General features: G+C 35.2%; 1 protein-coding gene across 1 annotated transcript in view; it reads left to right on the top strand.

Moving 5' to 3' along the window:
- The window catches only part of DACH1 (dachshund family transcription factor 1), a 364513-nt gene that overhangs the window by 313005 nt on the left and 32432 nt on the right, over nt 1–19076 (top strand). Inside the window, exons 8-11 of the mRNA XM_054399848.1 lie at nt 3059–3210; nt 11069–11216; nt 15441–15584; nt 16028–16096. Coding sequence (XP_054255823.1) covers nt 3059–3210; nt 11069–11216; nt 15441–15584; nt 16028–16096 — 513 coding nt within the window. The remainder of the gene's footprint in view (nt 1–3058; nt 3211–11068; nt 11217–15440; nt 15585–16027; nt 16097–19076) is intronic.

Genomic DNA, 19076 nt, shown 5'->3' with positions numbered 1-19076 from the left:
TATTTTTTCTGACTTGATGTTTCATTAAATAAGTTCATAGTAAGTTCAGCTCTCTAGTCTTACCCTTCAGTGTAAATTTGTTTCTGTTATTTATTACAACATAGGATTTTGGATGTTATTTCAAGTTCATACCATTTTAACTTTTTTTTTGAGTTACTTTGCCTATTGCAAAATTATGCCACACATTACTAGAAAATTCTTTGCAAAGTTCACAACACATTTTGAGCATGCACAAAGTACAGCAAACAACATATTGCAAAGTAGTAATAGAGGAAAAAAAATAGTTCCTTGCTTAAATTTTATCGCAAGGTCTGTGTTAGGAGCTTTCTGTATCTCAACATTTGCATGTGTTTTAAAGCTCACAGAATTTTGAAGTGATTCAGTTTTATCTAATATGTTTTAAAACGTGATGACAATTTGAGACCTAAAATATTAGTAAGTTTACTTAGAAAGTATGAGAGGTTAGTGGTGCTTTTCTCTGACAAATTTAGAGGCAAAATATGCATTTTTTTAGTTTACATTTATGTGCATCAGCTCCACCATGCATACCAGTGGTTGGACTCTTTTCTTTCTATACCATGCAAGTCCACTGCCTTCACTGGAACTACTGATAGAAGTTTTTAGCTGAAAAACTCAATGATGTAATGCAGAAGAGGTTTTGTAATTTTTACTTTTAAAGTTGGGCAAGAATAATTTAGGGAAGGCACATTTGCAGAAGGAAAAAAAAAGGCTTTTCAGGTATGCAATAATATTGTGTAGTATCTTTCAATCTATTGTCTGACCAGTTTTGATTAAGTTTTGGGTTGTTTCATTTGATTAATGAAAGTATAACAATTCTGAGAGCATTTTAGGAAAAACAACTTGGTTATTATTTTTTACACTGGAATAGGATGTGAGAAGATGAACTAGCAGGATGATCTAAGAACAATAAAATAGTTTGCAATATCCAGGAATACCTCAGTTATTTTAGTATTGTACTACAAAAATGGCTACAGAGGTATCCATGTTGCTATGGGGTAGCATGAGGACAGAGGATACATCTGCAGACCATATCTTTCAGACCTGCTTTGAATCTTGGTAAGGTAGATAGGAAATGGTTCAGTAATTTACAGCCAGTTTTTCTCAGTACTTGTGACATTAGTGGAAAACTTAAATATAGCTGGTAAAATCTTTTATGACTCTGAATGGGCTGAAGCTTTCCTTGGTCAGCATCAGCTCCTCTCACAGAACTTAGCTCAGTAAGCTTTTGAATGATGATTTCATGAGAAAGCCCTAATTGTAGCACAAATTGCAACAAATGGGAGACATGAAAGAGAGTCTCAGTCCTTGTGTAGATTACTCTCAGCCTGAGCCACAGTGAAGTAGGAAGAACAGCAGAACATCAGATAGGACTGATCTCACCGAAAGCAGATCCTTCCTTCTGAGCTACTCACTTTAGGCTTCTCTTACAGTCAACAAACATTTCTAGTGGCAGATTTGTTTCCACCTGCAGTAGATGTCTATGGTAGTTCAGATGGACTGGTGCCTTAAACTGGTGTCTGCTTCTCTCCACTGGCTACAGAGAGTGCTTGGAGGGACCAGGACAGAAGCAAATGTCCAAATACCTGTTTGGATAACTTTTGAGTTATGGTTTTCTGATCCTGGTGTCATCAAAGCCTACAACTCTTTGTTGCTGCAGATGTCAATTTTCCTGGTCTTAGGTTATGTCCGCTTAAGAAAATACTGCTCCCCAGTCAAAGAGAGAGCTCTTATTGGACAAATAGGGTCAAAACTTTCATATAATATAATGCTTAATTTACATAATAGGATAAATAGATAAATATAACGATTATTGGAACTACAATTAAAATAACTGTAATTTAAAAATAAATTAAAATACCCCAATATCATGTAATGATCAATGGAAAGAGCAAGTCTGACATACTCTTCTGGAGTCAAATAGCTTTGCAGAGATCTGCACAACAGCAAGAGTACATTCTGAAGTCCCTGTATTGTACTGGGATAAGATATGTGTCAGTTAGTAAGTGAACCCTTGGTAAGAAGGGCATCTAGATATATGTATATATATATTTATATATATATGTATAGATAGTTTTCCTTTTGAAGAATTCAGATTAACATCTGGTGCAAAAAAAAAAAAATGACCTAAATTTCTATGTCATATCAACAGTAGTCTAAAAATACTTCAAAAAGTAAAAAACAACCACAAAACAAGCAAGCCAGGGACCAGGGTTTTTATCAATAACGGAGTTTTTTGGGGTTTGTTTTGTTTTTTTTCACTTACTTTATAATCTGTTCACAGATTATCTGTGAAACTTTAATCTTAGAAGTCGTCAGGCTGTGAGAGTTTTTTCCCATTGTGATGTCAGAACTGATCAGATCAGATTGTTACAAAGATCCCACTAAGGAGTTTAGCACTAATTGTTAGAAGATGTCTGTGCTTAAAAAAATTAGGCTAGTGATTGTAACCATGCTGTTAATTTCATGTATTGTTCAAGGCATGTTTCAATTGTGGGAATCAGGTGTAGTTTCTTGATTAAAAATACGTTGAGGGGCAGTAGTTTTTCTTGGTGTTGCAGAATCTTCTGAGCTGTAAGTGAAACTATTAAGAGCAAGAAGGGTTAATTGTATGGGAATCCTCATATTCAAATGCCTCTTGTATACAAAATATGTGTCATGCTAGAAAATATTCCATTGTCAATCCAAATAGAACACGAACCGAAATGAGATAATTGGGAAGGTGCCCATAAAGTCAGCCTGAATATATTATCACAAGTATATGTGAGATAATATTTGTTTTAAAAAGATTCTATGGCACTGTAAACTCAGTCTCATTAGAGACTGCATTTAAAAGGCTTATAAAGTTACTCATTAATGTTATCTTGTTGTATCTCCACAGCTTTTTCATTAAAGAAAATTCAGCAGAAAGCATTTTCTCCTGATAGCAGGAACCAATTTGCAATAAATGTTCTGGAAACCACTAGGGAAGCCATTACTGAGGTCTAATAAAAACAGACAAGCGTAACTTGTTCTATATTTTTGTTTCAATCACATACAGATGAGACGCCGCTCTCCACACCAACCGCAAGAGACAGCCTTGACAAACTTTCTCTAACTGGGCATGGGCAACCGCTACCTCCGGGTTTTCCATCTCCTTTTCTATTCCCTGATGGATTGTCCTCCATAGAGACCCTCCTGACTAACATCCAGGTAGGCCTTTCTGTAGATCAGCTTAAAGAGATGGAAACGAGCCAGTTGCAGAAGATTTGTCTAAATTAATGTAACCATTCTGGCTTAAGCACTTCATAAGATAATTTCGATCAACTAATTTGCTGAAACTTTATAGTAATTTAGGTTTTAAAGGAACAACAGCAAACAAACAAACAAATTTAAAAGCTGTCAGATACAGTACGTAAAAATACAGATTGTGTATTAAGCCACAGCAGAGAATTCGATGAAAATTACATTGGTGTGTTTAACAACATTTGTCTTAAATACTATTTTTATTGCAGGCTAATAAAATCTATCTTACTATTATCTCATTTGCTAAGCAGAGAAACATTTCTTTAATAAATAGTTATTTTAAATTGCTGGAGTGCCAAGGTGGAAATGATATTTAAAGCTATTTGAAATGTGTCTTCCCGAAAAGCATTCACAGAAAGCACTTCTTTTATAAAGAAGCTCATTTCACTGTCTTCAAAGAATAGACTTCAAAGGGTATTACCAAATTTTCAGCAGATTTCCTACTCAGTAGTCATGATGTCTATTGTGTGTACAGTACAGCCTGATTCAAGTATTGCACATAGCTTTGAGCCAACATGCTTGTGTATCATATTAGAAAGAAGAATATTTTCATCCACAAATTCAGTGATCATGTGTTCCCCAGATGCAACTTTTGCTACAATATGGTTGAGTGTTGCATGCAAAAGCAAAATGAAAGTGCAGGAAATAATGCAGCTGTATTGTACTCATTCCAGATAAGCCTCCTCTGTGCAGCTACTAACGTCTAATGTATTGGTCAGAATTGTTCCCTGCTCATTTCTGCAAATACATAAAATCAATTATATTCTATTCAGCAAAGGTTATGACAGAGTGGGGCTGCATCCTGCTCACTTAACTTTCTTAAGCAATCTCATTAAAGTTTATGGCACTTCAGAGCTGTTTTATGAAAAGTATATGATCCATTCATTGGTGCTGTTTTGAGATCTAATAATGAAAAAATACTGCAATTTAAGAATCAACTATTGCTGCATCTGCCTGGTCTGAAAGATCATATTTGTGCGTGCTTTTGTGGTTTCAAGACTTAAGATCTTGAATATCTCAATCATAAAACAAGTTAATTCTATAACCATTAACATTCTTCTAACAGATCTGCTGCAATATGCAAAGAATGTATTTTTTTCTAAAGGAAGAAATACACTTGGCAGAATATGTAATGCTTTAGCTGTGCATGCATGTACAGGGAAGTTCTTAGTAATTTTTTTGACAAATGTGTACACTCAGTGTCCCTAGACAGCAACCTAATGAGCAGAGCATTCAGCATCAACAGGTTAGCTAATCTTGTGATTGAATATGAGAGTGCAGCACTACTTCAGGATAAATGACCAGGATTAATTTGCCAAGAATGCATTCAGGGTTTTGTTTTGTTTAAAAAAAAAAAAAAAAACACCACCACCCTAATAATCAGTGAAGAGCTAAAATAAAAGGTAACATCATAAAGAAAGCAGACTTTGTGCCTTCTCTCATTGTGCTTTTGTACTTAACTGCTCTTTTACTTGTTTTACATAACAAAAAATCATCTGTAGGGGTAAACAGGTGGGACATAAATCCTTATGGATTTTTTTCAGTGTTGCCCCCATGTCACATTACAGTTTTCACAGATCTCTGGCAATCCTTTAATAAACCATCAGGGCATTTTCCCCATGCACGCATAAATTTAACCTCTGTCAGGACAACATTCTAAAGCTACTTCATAAAGGAAAAAAACCTGAAAACAGAGCTGTCTATGTAGAAGAAGTTACATATTCTGTTCAGTTACAGTAGAATCTATTATGATACGATTGCTTGTATGATTTATTCCTGCTCAGCTGGGTTTTTTTTATCTTTAGGGTCATGCATGATGAAACTCTGTATGTGTCCTTTCACAGAAAGGGTATATGTCTGATTGGAATGCAAGTGTACATCTTCATTAGGTCAAGAGATTGGGGTGCATGTATGACCTGGCACATGTGGTGGTGGGGATTGCCTGTATTTTAGGGATATGATGGTCACATGAGTACCTAGGCAAGCACCTCTGGCTACACTAGTGTGCATGGATGTGATGGTAGATATCTCTACTGTGATCCACTTGTGTCTATTCAGTCATATGTGGTGCAGGATGGGAGCAGCTGCATAATACAGACTTTGAGTGCCTTCAGAAGTAGTCCTGGAGTCTGTGCTGGTTTAAAATAGAACAGGATTAGGGCATTAGGGTATTCATAATTTTTACCTTTGTCAAGGTAAGGAGAATCCTAAACCTTGCCATGGGGAAATGATTTTTAGTGTATAAGCAGAAATTTCTAAACGCTTCATATTTGAAACCAAAATGTGCTAAAAGTCTTACAGGTACTGATTGAACTTGGTGCCTGAATCTACATACTTCCATTTTAGAAATCTGAGGATTACTTCAAAATTGCCACTAAACATGGGCCAGGCTGTGTCTTCTATCCATACTAAAGTTAAGTAGATATCCCCAAGTCACTAAATCAGAATTATAGGCAAATGTTAGACAAACCTGTTTGCTATCACTGTCATCAGGTGCTGCTAGTTAGGTTTATTTTCTTCTGTATAGAACATATATGTTTTTCTTACTTCTCCATAAGTACTTATTGAAACAAAAATACGTTTAATTATTTACAAATTTAAGAGAAAGTACATTTCCCCAGAGAACTAAAATTAAGCAATGTTTCTGTTCCTTCCCAATGTATATTTGTTAAGTTCTTCCAGATTAAGTGCTGGAAGTCTGTGTGCAGAGAGGGTGAAGGGTGGCGGAAGGAGGGTCAAAGCAAAATTCTGTGTGGGTTCTACTGAGAAGGCTAAAGATGCTTCCATAGTGAAGTATCCTTTTTGAATTATGGCCCAATTATACTGAAGTATGTTACAGCCACAGCCTTTGATGACACCACAATATTCTCGGGTAATAGTAATGTTTTTTTAAGCTGTTAGAGTATGAATCTTTACTGTCCCTGTGCTGAATTTCCATTAATATCAAAGGGATTAATTAGTTGCACTGTGATAGCTGTATTTTTCTATCAAGACTCTGTTGTATTGACACAGTCTTGTTGCTAACTATTTTTAAAGAGATATGTAAAATAAGTTGCAAGTATCCCATTGATACTAATAAAAGAAATGCATGATCACAAACTGAATTCCCTTATGAAAACAATGCAAACTGCTGGCTTTATTGCTGTGAGTCTCCAGCACTGTTACCATCTCAGACTAAATATGCAAGAGAAAAATATTACAATCACTGGATAAAGTAAAAATAACAGATTTACTTCATGTTATTTTATTTGTCTTATAAAATCTAAGAGAATTATTTTATTTTTCACAGAAAGTATTAATGGAAAAAATGTCATTTATACTTGTGCAGCATACCTTTTCCTGTGCTGGAGAAATTAAATCTTGAGATATTATAAAAATGCCTTCCTAGAGTCACCCGCAGAGATAAGCAAGTTGTGTTATCCTATCTTGCTGATGTTATTAAGTCAGTAGTTTGTTACATATAGCAAATATTCAGAAATGAACTTGTAAAGTTAACTAAAAATGTATATATTTATATTTTTATGAGCCTTTGACTAGATAGTTTCAATGAGGAGAACGTATGAGGTACATGTAATTTCCTAACTGAAAGAGAAGCAGTGATATTTGAAAGCACCTGAGATAAAAATGTCCTGAAAATGGTAAGATTTGACTAGGAAAGCTTCACTGTGTGCATGCCTTGTCCTTCTAGCTTTCTGGGACATTGTGGGAACAGGGTGTGACCTTCTAGACAGACCACTGGACTAACCAGTAAGGCCATTTTTACGTGTAGCTAATTAAACTATGTGAGCTGGAACATGCTGTAGATGTAGCTAGAATGCAAAAGACCTTATGTATACCTTTGCCTTCACTACTTTCAAAATAGGCCACACATTATTTGCATTTTTTCTAAAATGATGATGGGTACTATTGGCTTTAAGGCTGAACTGAAGTTTGAAATATGCTTAATGTCTATAGGATTGTCTATAGTAGACAATGCCCTAACATGATGGTGCTTCGGTTGGAGAATGGGAGAAATCATCGACCATATATCAAGTTAACTTTTTATTTGGGACATTTCTGGAGAATTTATCATTGGAAAATATTAAAGCAATTAGTCAAACAAATCAGAAGGATTTATAAATCTCCAGGGGGAAAAATACCCATATTTGACATGATGTTGAAATAAAAATTGAGAAATAAAAATTGAGCAGTGACACAGAGGGGAAGAATAGCAAGCCATGTTAAATCCTGGCTCCAAGTAGAGCCATACTGTATTAAAAACAAATCTGGAACCTGAGCATGTTCACTACAATTATCATTATCCTGCCTCCATAACATCTGACCTTCCCTAAAGGGAAATATTTTCTTTTTGTTAATGTCCTGTGTTGCACTGCATTTCCCATTGTCATTGGCAGCATATTGATTTAATATCAGGTTAGAGGATTAGCCATAGCAAATACAAGTTGGACATACTGTATTTTGTATAATCTTTTACAGCTGATCCACTGGGAGAATTAATAGAATTTCATGCAACTCTGAAATTGCTATTCCTGTTCCAAGGGCCACTGATGATTTTTTAGATGCTATACTTTTTAGTTGTTTTTCTCACCCCCTTCTGCAATAAATACATGGAGACACTGAATGTTTCCAATATTTTTGCATTAGAGCTGTCATTGGCAGCAGCAGCACTTTTGCATATGCATCAGTTTGGCTCTAGTGCAGATTTTTTTTCACATTGGACGCCCACTGATGTGCACTGATTTAACTTCTAAAAATGAAACTTGATTTTGTGTAGCTTATAAGTAGTCCCCAGTGGGTCTTGGATCCAAAAAGCTAATATTTTCCAGACATAATCAGCAGCAATAGGTAATGTATTACTGTTAGTTACGTTAGCAGCAAGAATGGAAAAAGAAAAGGATGGAGGAGGAAGTCTCTTGTAGAAATTCAGTAGAAAAATGTAATATTCTTTTAGCAGCTTCATACTTCACAGCAATCCTTAATATAAAATTACACACATCAGTGTTACACTTTGGCGTTATTCTCCATGTTTAGTCATAATGCTTGTTTCATATTTAAAGAACACCAAAATATTGTGTTTTGTCAGCCAAGGACAATAATAGTTTAATAGTAATTTATTTTAAACTGCTACTGATAATACAACCAATCAACACATTAAGTGGTGCCAACATTGGCATCTTGCTAAATAATCTCCAGGCTTTGCACTGAGAGTGCATATTTCAAAGATAAGTCAACAAGAGCAATCAGAGCAGAAAATTAGAATTTGGTATCTTAGAATTAAAATACAGCTAAACTAAAGTTTTAATTGGGGTGATCTAAAAGGGCACTTGATGTAATGATCTCTTTCATTTGTTACTAATTGTTTGTTCCTGATGAAGAAGAAACATGTAGATGAATGTAGTTGAACTGAGCAAAGATGGCAGTTGTTTTAGCAGTTTGATTTTATCGTAAGTAAGATGGATTGTAAGAATTTGGGATGAGGGTGTTTGCAGCTTTAAACTTACTTGACAGTACACAGTTCATCAACAAATAGTTTTAATGTAATTTAATTTAATCTGTGGATTTTTAATGATACGGATGAATCACATGTTCCAGTAAGTGATGAATTGGAGGAGATTAAAATATTCTACAGTTTAAGCATAAGACAGAAGCATATACTGATATGCAACTTTGACTTCAATTTCTTACTATTTCAAATGCATCCCATATAGAAAACATAGTTTATGATGGTTGTAAATATAGGAGAATATGGTAGGGGAAGGGAACAGAATTCAGGTAGTTACTACCTTTTTAAAAAGTAGATTGGAGAGGCTTTACAAACATTTCAAATCGTGTTTTACCTTGCTTGTGTCTGTACAGTTTTATATGTAGCTTTTTGTGGTTTCTTTAATAGTTATCTGTGTTTAGCATTCAACATAAAATACCTCTGTTTCATCTGTTTTTAAATAGCATTTGTTTTTTTCAAAGAAAACTGCTAAAACTTTAAACATATTTGTAAGCACGTGTTAGCCACTGTTAGATATTTCAAATGTTGTTCTATACTTACGTAGTGTACACAATTTTGATAACTATCTGGCCTTGCAGTTAGAAGGTGTTCAGTTCTTTCAGCTCGTGTGGATTTTAGTAGATCAAAGTGTAACAGAGCTGCAAAGCATAAATCTCTGAATGAGACAACACATGAGGCAACAATTTAGTTAAGAATGCGAGGTACTGAATATAACAGACTCTGAAAACAGACTTAAAAGGGGAGTTTGAAGGACAGGAATTTCAAAGTGGGCATTAACATGGGGAAGACTAGTGGGATAAATGTGCAGACTAACATCATAAAAAATCCTTTTCCCATTTCCAAAATATACCAGCCTGTCTTCTTTTCCCATTCTTTTTTTGAGATTCTTAAAGAATTTTAGTGGAAAAACAGGCAACCCAGAATCCAGTATAGGATGTGTGCCTGGGGAATGTGGAAGCTTACTCAGGAGCTGAGGGACATGATTTCATATCTGGAGTGTGGCTGTTCTGAAGCCAGGTTTTGAGTGTGAACTTTTTATCTGGTAGCCTAGCAGACCTATTGGGAACTGTTCTTCAGTCTCTCTTGTTGGCCTTGTTTTGCTTTATATCAGTAATTAAATCTCTGTTGGGTCAAATTATCTGTACTGCTAAGTTGTCAGGAGACTTGCCTAGGATACAGAAACTTGCTTAGGATACAGAAGAGTTAGGTTTCGTATCCATGGAGGTTCATATATGCATATCTATGTTTCATTATCTACTCTATTATGATAGCTTCAAGATGAGAAATTCAAGTGTAGACATAATAGTTCTGTGGCCAGACTTCTGGAAAATGGAAAAGAAAATCTTTCCTCTTTCTATGTTCATTTATTTAAATTCTGCTTCTCCTCTTTATCACGCCCTATCTTAGTACTACCTACCTAAATTATTAGCCGTGCTGGTATCTTCCAGTTTCTTTCTTTTTCCTAGTGAAAAAGAAGGAATTGTGGAGTTTTCAAGAGAAGTTTAGAATAGGCTGAATCATTATTTCCTGATAAAATAACAATGAAAAAAGAAGATAGGTTTATTTCAACCATCCTATGTCAGGAAATTGAGAAATTATTGCATTTTGATCTCTGCTGTGAGATAACAACTGTACAAGGTCAGGGAATGGACTTTTAAAACTGGAATATCTTTCCACTTTGTGACTGTCCTCTTTAGGATCCAAATCTTTCTAGCTTCCTTGGAAATGATATGAAATATGAGAATATTTGAAAATAATAATAATTAACAACAATCAGAAACAAAATGGCAAGCCTTTAAAGGAGCCTTTTACCCTTTGGTGATTTCCATTGGCTTGAATGTGCTAGAGATTGAGTTTGCTGTTCCGTAGACGATGTGATTGTGAGACTCTTAGTCTTTTTCAATAGGGCATACTTTTATTTTGTTCACAGGCAAATGCTTGATGCAGACTTGTTTCTTTCATCACTTACAAAGAATAAATCCATCCCTGTGTCACTTTTTCACATTAGTTGAACGCACAATCAAAGGAGAGTTTATGTTTTCTGGGAAAATTTGACTTTCAGCTTTTTACAGATTTTTGTCCACCTGTCAAAATTAATTCCAGCAAAAATTTGCTGTTGATGATTAGGAGGCTTCAACCCAGTAACAGGATTATTTCACTGCAAAATCTGACATGACCAATCAAGGAACAATAAAATAAGTTATTTATTATGTCAGTTGTTCGAACATTCTTTGAACATTATCAAACTTTATCTTTGAACAGGGTCTACTAAAAGTTGCTATAGACAATGCCAGAGCTCAAGAGAAACAGGTCCAACTGGAAAAGACAGAGCTGAAGATGGAACTCTTCAGGGAACGAGAACTGAGGGAAACACTTGAAAAACAGTTGGCTGTGGAGCAGAAGAACAGAGGTATCTTAATTAAACAGACATAAACACCTTGTAATTTATTTCCTTAGGAAAACTAGATTTTATTTTCAAACATCTGTGTTTGATCAAAACTTTTCCTTCTCACCTCATATTATGTCCAGGCTGACTACATGACAGGAACCTCTCTGATTCTGCATAGGATCTTCAAGAGATTCAGAACAAGAATCTTCCTTTTTCTCAAGTGTTTTTCCCAATTATTACTTATTACATGAGTAATACACAATACAATTATAAACACCATATGTGCTGTTGGGGACTTTGGCAGGTTGCAATCGTTATGAAAAGGGATCACTGCTCAATACAAAGACAATTTATATTAAGTTTAAAAATTTGTAAAAATTTGTGAAGTTTTAAGAACTATTGTCCTTGTTCTTATGTGCTAGGGTCATATATTACATATTTAGGCAAACTGTATGTAATCAATATAATCTTAATAGTAATATATAAGCCATTTACAATGCACGGTATATCAAACACATATTTGTAGAACAGTTAAGGTTTTTCTCAATAAGGCAGTATCCATTAGTAGCATTTCAAACCTTAACATGAGCCCACTGTAAAGTTTTTGCATGTTAAAATAATTTCATTGATGGTAAAGGCAGGGCAGTTTGCAGTGATTTGCAGTAACTATTTGCATTATGAACATGCTCCCATCTTTCTTTATGGCTCCATTTTTCTCTGTATACATGTCTTACCCTTTCATAGTGCCTAATTACTTTGCAAAGGACAGTTAACCTCTGGGGCTCGCTTACTGTTTAACACAGACCATGACAAGATAGATATATATTTTTGCAGAGCTAGAGTTACAACTGTCTTCTTGTCTAGTTTAATTTACTGGGAACTAGCTAAACAGAGATTCCCAGGAACACTTGGATTGACAACTTTTAACTGTCATGCTGGCAGTTAAGTACACAATGTAATCCTGATTCATGCCTTGACCCATTACAGGGTTAAGACTGTCACATCATTAATTCCCCTTTTTTGAACTTTTGAGAACTAGTGGTTAACTAGTAACAATTATCACAGCTGTGATCTTTTTGTGCACAACTGCACTATTTTGCACATCTAAGGTAGTTTTGTAAAAGAGCTTGTTATTTTTCATATCCTTCATCTTCTGTGTCTCACAACTGCTCAAATATATACTTGTTTTAGACTTAGACAATCACATGCCAAGTAGAAGAGGTGGGAGGGGAATCCATTTGACCATACTTGAGCTTTTCCAACTAAAGCACCTTGTCTGAGTTAATATAAGTTCCATTCCCGGTCAATAAAGAAAGAAATTTGTATGTCCTGTTCTCAGACATGTAGGTGGGGTCAATTACACTGCAATGGCTTCAGTATCTTCCTGTTAACTCCAGAGGGAATATAGGTGGCCAGGATGGACTAGACATGCATGTTTTGAGCAGTTAAAATTAAGCAAAATTAATTTGACTCAGAGTTTTGTGTCAGGAAAGTGCATGAGATAGTCCCTTATTTTGTTCAGGGCACTGAAATAATGTATGACATTATTTTCAGTGTGATACATTACCTACTTTTATGTATGTCTCCCTCTAATGATGGTGTTGCACCAGTAAAAGAGCCAGACCAGAGGAACAGATTTGAACACTTAATGGTGGTATGCAGCAAAGCAAATATAATGAGGATGGCTATCTCTGCTAGTGGATACTTCTGCACAAAAGAAAGAAATGTAATAGTTTATTTTTTTAATGAACAGGTCCAAGTAGGAGAGAGAAGAAGAAGGCTAGACTGTAATCATTGTGAGAATTTATTCTTCAATTAAAGGTAGAAAAATATATAGGAGGCTTTACCTGGTATTGGTTTTCCAGATAGCAAGTGTCATATTTAAAAGAAAATTTCACATGCATTAATGGAAGCATGAGAACTGTACCACATCCTTGGTAGGAGATACCATGTGAAAAAAATCAGATATAGTTAAAAACAACAGTAAAGAAACACGAGTTACTGTGTCACAATCCATTATGTGAATGGGATCTTCACCATTAGGCAACATTTATCTTCGGCTCATCATGTCAAACAAGTCAAACATCTTTTTCCTTTAGTTGCTTCATCTGAATATTTTGCTGTTGTTTTTTTTTTTTAACATGAAATTCACTGCTGTTGCTCTGTATGTTCTACAGAGATGATTATTTACTGTGCTGTTTCCCTCCTTCTTGGTAAATATTCCAATTAGTAATTCCTAAGGTTGTAGGACGTGTCTCGTCTAATGGTGAAAGTAGCATAATATCTCTTCTGTGAACAGCTACACAGTAAGGGATTGCTAATTCTGGCTCTGATCGCTGTAGTCACATCTACAACGTGTCAGCCATGATGACATTTTAATTCGGAAAGCAACATATGTTTCCTTCTCATTCCTTCTCATTTATTGCAATCACTTTCAAAGTACTTACAATGAAAACATTTAAACCATGCAATGATTCAAAATGTATTTAGTTTAGCCTTTGTATAGATACTAGATGTTCTTCGATAGTGTAACCTGCTTAGCCTGTAAAGTAGTTGGTGCTATACAAAATGAGAAAGAGACAAAATTCCAAAGTCTGGGATGGAAATGATGTAGCTATTCTGACTACAGGGTATGTGCTTATATCCATTCTGTGTCAAATTGTCCTGTATAGCAACACAAAATATTGAAGATCAACCAAAAGTGATTATTCTTAGCGTATAAATTAAATTATAATAGCAATGACAGTTCCCTTTGGAAGTTTCATTATTTGCATTTTGTGAAAGATACCACCACCATCAGCAAATACTGGAAATGAGAAATATGAACTGGTGGAAGTAAATTTTTACCTTTTCCAGCATTCATCCCTGGGCATGTATGTAAAATTATTTTGAAGTGAGATACAGGTCTAGACAGACCTTGGCAGTCAAACCTAGCGTCACCTAGCTTTCAATGTAGGTAAATAATTCTTTCAGTGTAGGTAAAGAATTACTTAGTGAGTAGCATAGTGAATTATTTTTTAGTTAATGTAAAAATAACAGTCTTCAGGAAATAGTTATTCAGAAAGATCTTATGAGAAATAAGCTTCTTACATACACATCCCTGAACACCCAAAATGTGCTAAGTAAAAAGGGTTGGGGTGTGATGAGGGAGATACTGATATGCTCTACAATTTAATATGATTTGTTTAGAGGCTCTCTTTGGCTTTTATCAAGTAGAAAAATTTGTTCACATATCCTTTTCCATCAGGAGTGTGACCTGCGATATGTTCCTTCAGTTAGGGATTATGGAAGCTTCATTTTGTGAGTGTGTATCACTGGTTACATAGAAAATAAAATTGTGATGAAGTTTCATCCTAATCTTGCAGCCCTTTGCCTTGTGAAATTTTAACTGAAGAGGTACAAGGCAAACATTTTGCTAAATTAGAGACTTCTAATGCTTATTAATTTAAAAATGCTCTTTCCCAGTGTTTTCCCACACATTTGACAACGCAAAGTAATATTTGTGTGGCTGGAGGATCTAGCAATAAAGGATTTGATATGACTTCTTTAAGGTTACTTGGCTGATGGGACAGGAGACAACAGAGAGCAAGGAAGAAAAAAGTGTAAGGCAAAGGAAATGTAGGTAGGAAATAAATATAGGGAAGAGATTGGGCAGTAAGAGGTCAGAATAATTGCAGGAAGCCACAGCTTGGAGGGAAGTTAGAAAGTTCAGGGCCTTCCCCTCAGGAATGAAAATCACAGCAGGGTGGCAGTTGAGCTCCTTTTCAGCCTGGGCACCCAAGCAGCTGGATCTCCCTCTTGTGGGAGAGAAGCTGCAGGCAGGGAAGAACTTCATTGCTATGTGTTTATTAACTGTATGCAATGGGCAATAACAAAATCATGGACTTAATCCCCAAAAACACCTCACCTCCAGCAACAGAGGCATATCTACATCAGATGATGCAAAAAGTTCATTTAATTCCTGGTTTTCTGATTTGGACATTCACAGGTTCTCACTTGTTTATTAAAAAATAAATGCTATGGCTGAATGTCACCTACAGTTTTCAATGCTATGATATGGAACAGCAGCTTATAGAATATACCAGTGTAATTCCAGTAAATTTTAAGTAATTTAAATTGGTATTGTCTAATTAATCAATGTATATGATCTGTTACAAATGTAGCATTTATGGTGACTCTGAATAGGTGATCATCTAGCCAGGTTTCAGATCTAAATCTAAGTTCACTAATTTTCTTTTTTCCTAGCAATAATTCAGAAAAGGCTAAAAAAGGAAAAGAAGGCAAAGAGGAAATTGCAGGAAGCACTTGAATTTGAGACTAAACGACGGGAGCAAGCAGAACAGACACTGAAACAGGCAGCTTCAACAGAGAGTCTTAGGGTCCTAAATGGTAAGAAGCCAATTTTTGCCTCTCTGTCATGAACTTTCAATTTAAGTGCCAAAAGAAGCTTGTCATATTGAAAATTTATAACATGATAGAAGGGCGAATTTTTTTTTCCTTCATTGAAGTGATGCCTTGTTTTGTTACTTCATGTAGTATGAGCAAATAAACTCACTGGAGAGATGTTGAAACTAGGACAATTTTATATTATTAGCTTGAGAAGTCAATTTTTTTCCCTCTTCTTTTTCTTTCCCCCTTTATGCTTGAAAAATCTATTGCTCATTAATCTTCCTAGTCTAACAAAAAATTGTCCTGGCCTCCAGTCATTGTTCAACATTAAAAAAACTGACAAAGGTTGATTGTATTGTAATTCAGCATTGGAGTAACAGGTTGTAAAAAGGCTATAAGAATCAAATGAAATATGTGTCAGTCTTACCTTTCTATGTTTCTAGACTCTCTGACCCCAGAGATAGAAGCTGACCGCAGCGGGGGCAGAACAGATGCTGAAAGGACAATACAAGGTAGGAATTTGCAAAAGGCTATAAATCTAGATCTTGCTATATGAGTTTTTCCTCAGCTTTAGACTGCTATTCAAGCATGTAGCCTACCATCTGGGCCACATCAAAACAAGTTCAAACAAGGTCAAGTTCATCTTGCTTGTTTATAAGGGAGAATACATTCTGTACTGATAGATTTTCTTTAAATTAATAGGTCATTTCTGTTTATACAAAGCAATTAAAGAAGAATAATTAATTTGAAGCAATATTGGGTTGAATCTCAGACATGCTGAATGCAGATTTTGTGAAGATATGTAGTTAGATTTGAGGTAACTGTGTTTAAAGGTAGATTTAAAACATTTTGAGCCTTCTAACTATAAAAATAGCTAAACCTAATGGGTAACATTCAAGGCATGATGAGAATTTCATGGGTAATATTCAGTGGCAATTACTGAAAGGTGTGTTTCAATAAGCTGCTCCAAGCATTAACAATAAATAAACTGTTCATTCCCTTCTTGGATTTTTCATTTGCCATATTCCATTATTTGCATTTTAATAAAACAAATTTGTATATGAAATACTTATGGAGCCATGTTATTCCCTTGTGAATCTAAATGTCTAAGTATTGCAAACACCAAGATATTAGTAAAGAGCACATTTTTAAGATAGTATTTGTGTTATAATGTCTTCTTTAGAAATGAGGCTAAATCTACCTACATGAATACTAAACAGTAAAAATAGCATTTGTTTTCAATTGTAAATGAAGGTGCATATTTCAGAGGCAAGTCTAAAATTATTAGCTACAGTAATCACTCTCAACTGCCTTTATTTTGCATTTCCAAGTCAGTCATCTTAACCATATTGTTTGACATATTCTGTGTGTTATTTAATCACATTTTCTAACTCCTAAAGAGTTGTTAGTACTGTGCCACAAGGAGGCTGTAACAACAGAATAAAGAGTCAACAAGCTTTTAATGTGTTGAGCATATAAACAAATACAAAAGAGACAATAAGTTCTTATGACAGACAAACACATGTATATAAACACACCATTTATATTTAAAGCAAGTTATGTCTGCAAAGTCAATAACTCAGAAGTTGGAATATGCCAGATTAAATGTTGCCTGGAAAGTGGGTACATGTTATTAGGTTTGTTATTCCACAGTCCTGCTTTCCTTCCCATACAAGGTATGCCTTATTCAAAGCACCATTTGACATAATTCATTTAGTAAGAATCCAGTCATTAGGTTATTTTGTTGCAATCCAATCATTTTGTTATTTTGGTCTGTGCAAAGATAGACTTCTAATTTCTTGGGAGGCCAGTCTGTTACACTAGTCACTGCTGTACCTGAAGTCTTTGGAGACCTTTATTATTTTAGCTTCAGAACATTCCTGCAAGGAAGTGAAGTTTTGAGTATTCCAGTTTGAAAACTGGGAAACAGAGTGAAAGTCAGATCAAGATGACCTATTTTTTCATGAATTTTTCCACTGGATTTATCCCAAACTACAAAGAAACAGCACTTCATTGCCTGTTCATTTCCAGCTATTCTCTGCCTAGTTAGGCTCATTTCATAGATTACTATTTCTGCAACAAATGAAATCAAGGATTTAGCATTCTCAGTAATGATGATCTTTCCTTGATTCATCTGTCCAAGGTGTTGCAGGTTAAAAGAAAACTGAAAATTCACTGAGGACTATTTAATTGAAGACTGGACCATGATACATTCTTATTGTGATACTGGATCCTGTTGCAAAGGCAACCTTAGTTCTGACATTTCCTGTCTCTACTTTGCAGTCTTAACATATAATTAAAACAGAGGTGTTTTTAAGGAAAAGCTAAAAAGAAGCAAGAAAAAAAATTGTCACTTCTTATAGTTAATATATTCAGCTTAATCATCATCCTGCAACCTTTTAGGCCTACCACATTATGTAATCTTGCAACACAAACGTAACCGTAGAAACTTACTGCCACTGTAGGTCAACTCCTATAGGGTGACAGGTTTCAAAAATAGTTTGAGAAATAATTAATAGCAGACAAGTAATGCTAAGTGTCAGGACTCTTTGTGTCCAGTTCCAGCACTGGAAGGATTCCCTTTCACCATAAATGCCCTTTGTTCAGTGTTCCTTGGTAGCACATATTTCTGAGTCTCTGTCACAGTTTCTCCTAGTTTTTACCTCCTCAATCCAATTCCAGCTTTTGTCATGGATAATCTCACTATTTCCTGGCTCTGTATGAAGTTTTTTCATAACTTCATATGCTTTCATCATTTTCTCCTGAACTCAGTTTCATACCACCCTGATTATTTGTTTAATTGCAAGCTCTTTCTCAGTGATCCACAGCCCCTGTGTGTGTGTGACCTTTCCTGTTGCCTCCTCCTCTTATCCATTCACTCAGGGGCTCCATGCTGCATTGACAATCCCCTTTACAAGCTTTCCTGTTTGGTACAGCATCTCCATCTATATTCTCTGCTTCCCTCCACCTCCTCATCAAGCTCACATTCCCTACTGCAATCATTCTGTTTCTTCTTCTGAGCCTATCTAGATATCAGGGAGAGAAGCACTTACAGAATAGCAAAGACAATTTCTGCATTCTTATTTAAATATCTAGCACTGCAATTGTTTGCAGGAATCAGGAGAGTTGCAGGGAAAGACCTATGTCATTCCTTCAGCACTGGAATAAAGCATGCTCAGTAGAGATGGATCGCTTGTAGGATTGATCTGCAAAAGTCTACAAAAGCTTTCCAATGGGTGAAACTTATTTTTTCAACACTTATTTTTAAATTTTCATCAGGGACACAAAGACTATATCTTTCCAATTTTGCAGAATTTAAATGATGTCCTTGCATTCTTATCTGTGATATTTTGTATACTCTAGTATGCACTATAGAAGAATTATTATGGAGAATATACAATATAGTAAATAATAATACTATATCTTTCATGTTTCAGGTTCTGGGGAAAAGTAGTTACTAGGGAAATACTTATGCTTTTCATATTTCTCTCA

Source organism: Indicator indicator, chromosome 1 (genome assembly GCF_027791375.1).
Source record: "Indicator indicator isolate 239-I01 chromosome 1, UM_Iind_1.1, whole genome shotgun sequence".
In the NCBI taxonomy this organism is placed as follows: Eukaryota; Metazoa; Chordata; class Aves; order Piciformes; family Indicatoridae; genus Indicator; species Indicator indicator.
Note: the sequence above shows the minus strand (reverse complement) of the source record. Positions and strands in the feature narration are given on the sequence as shown.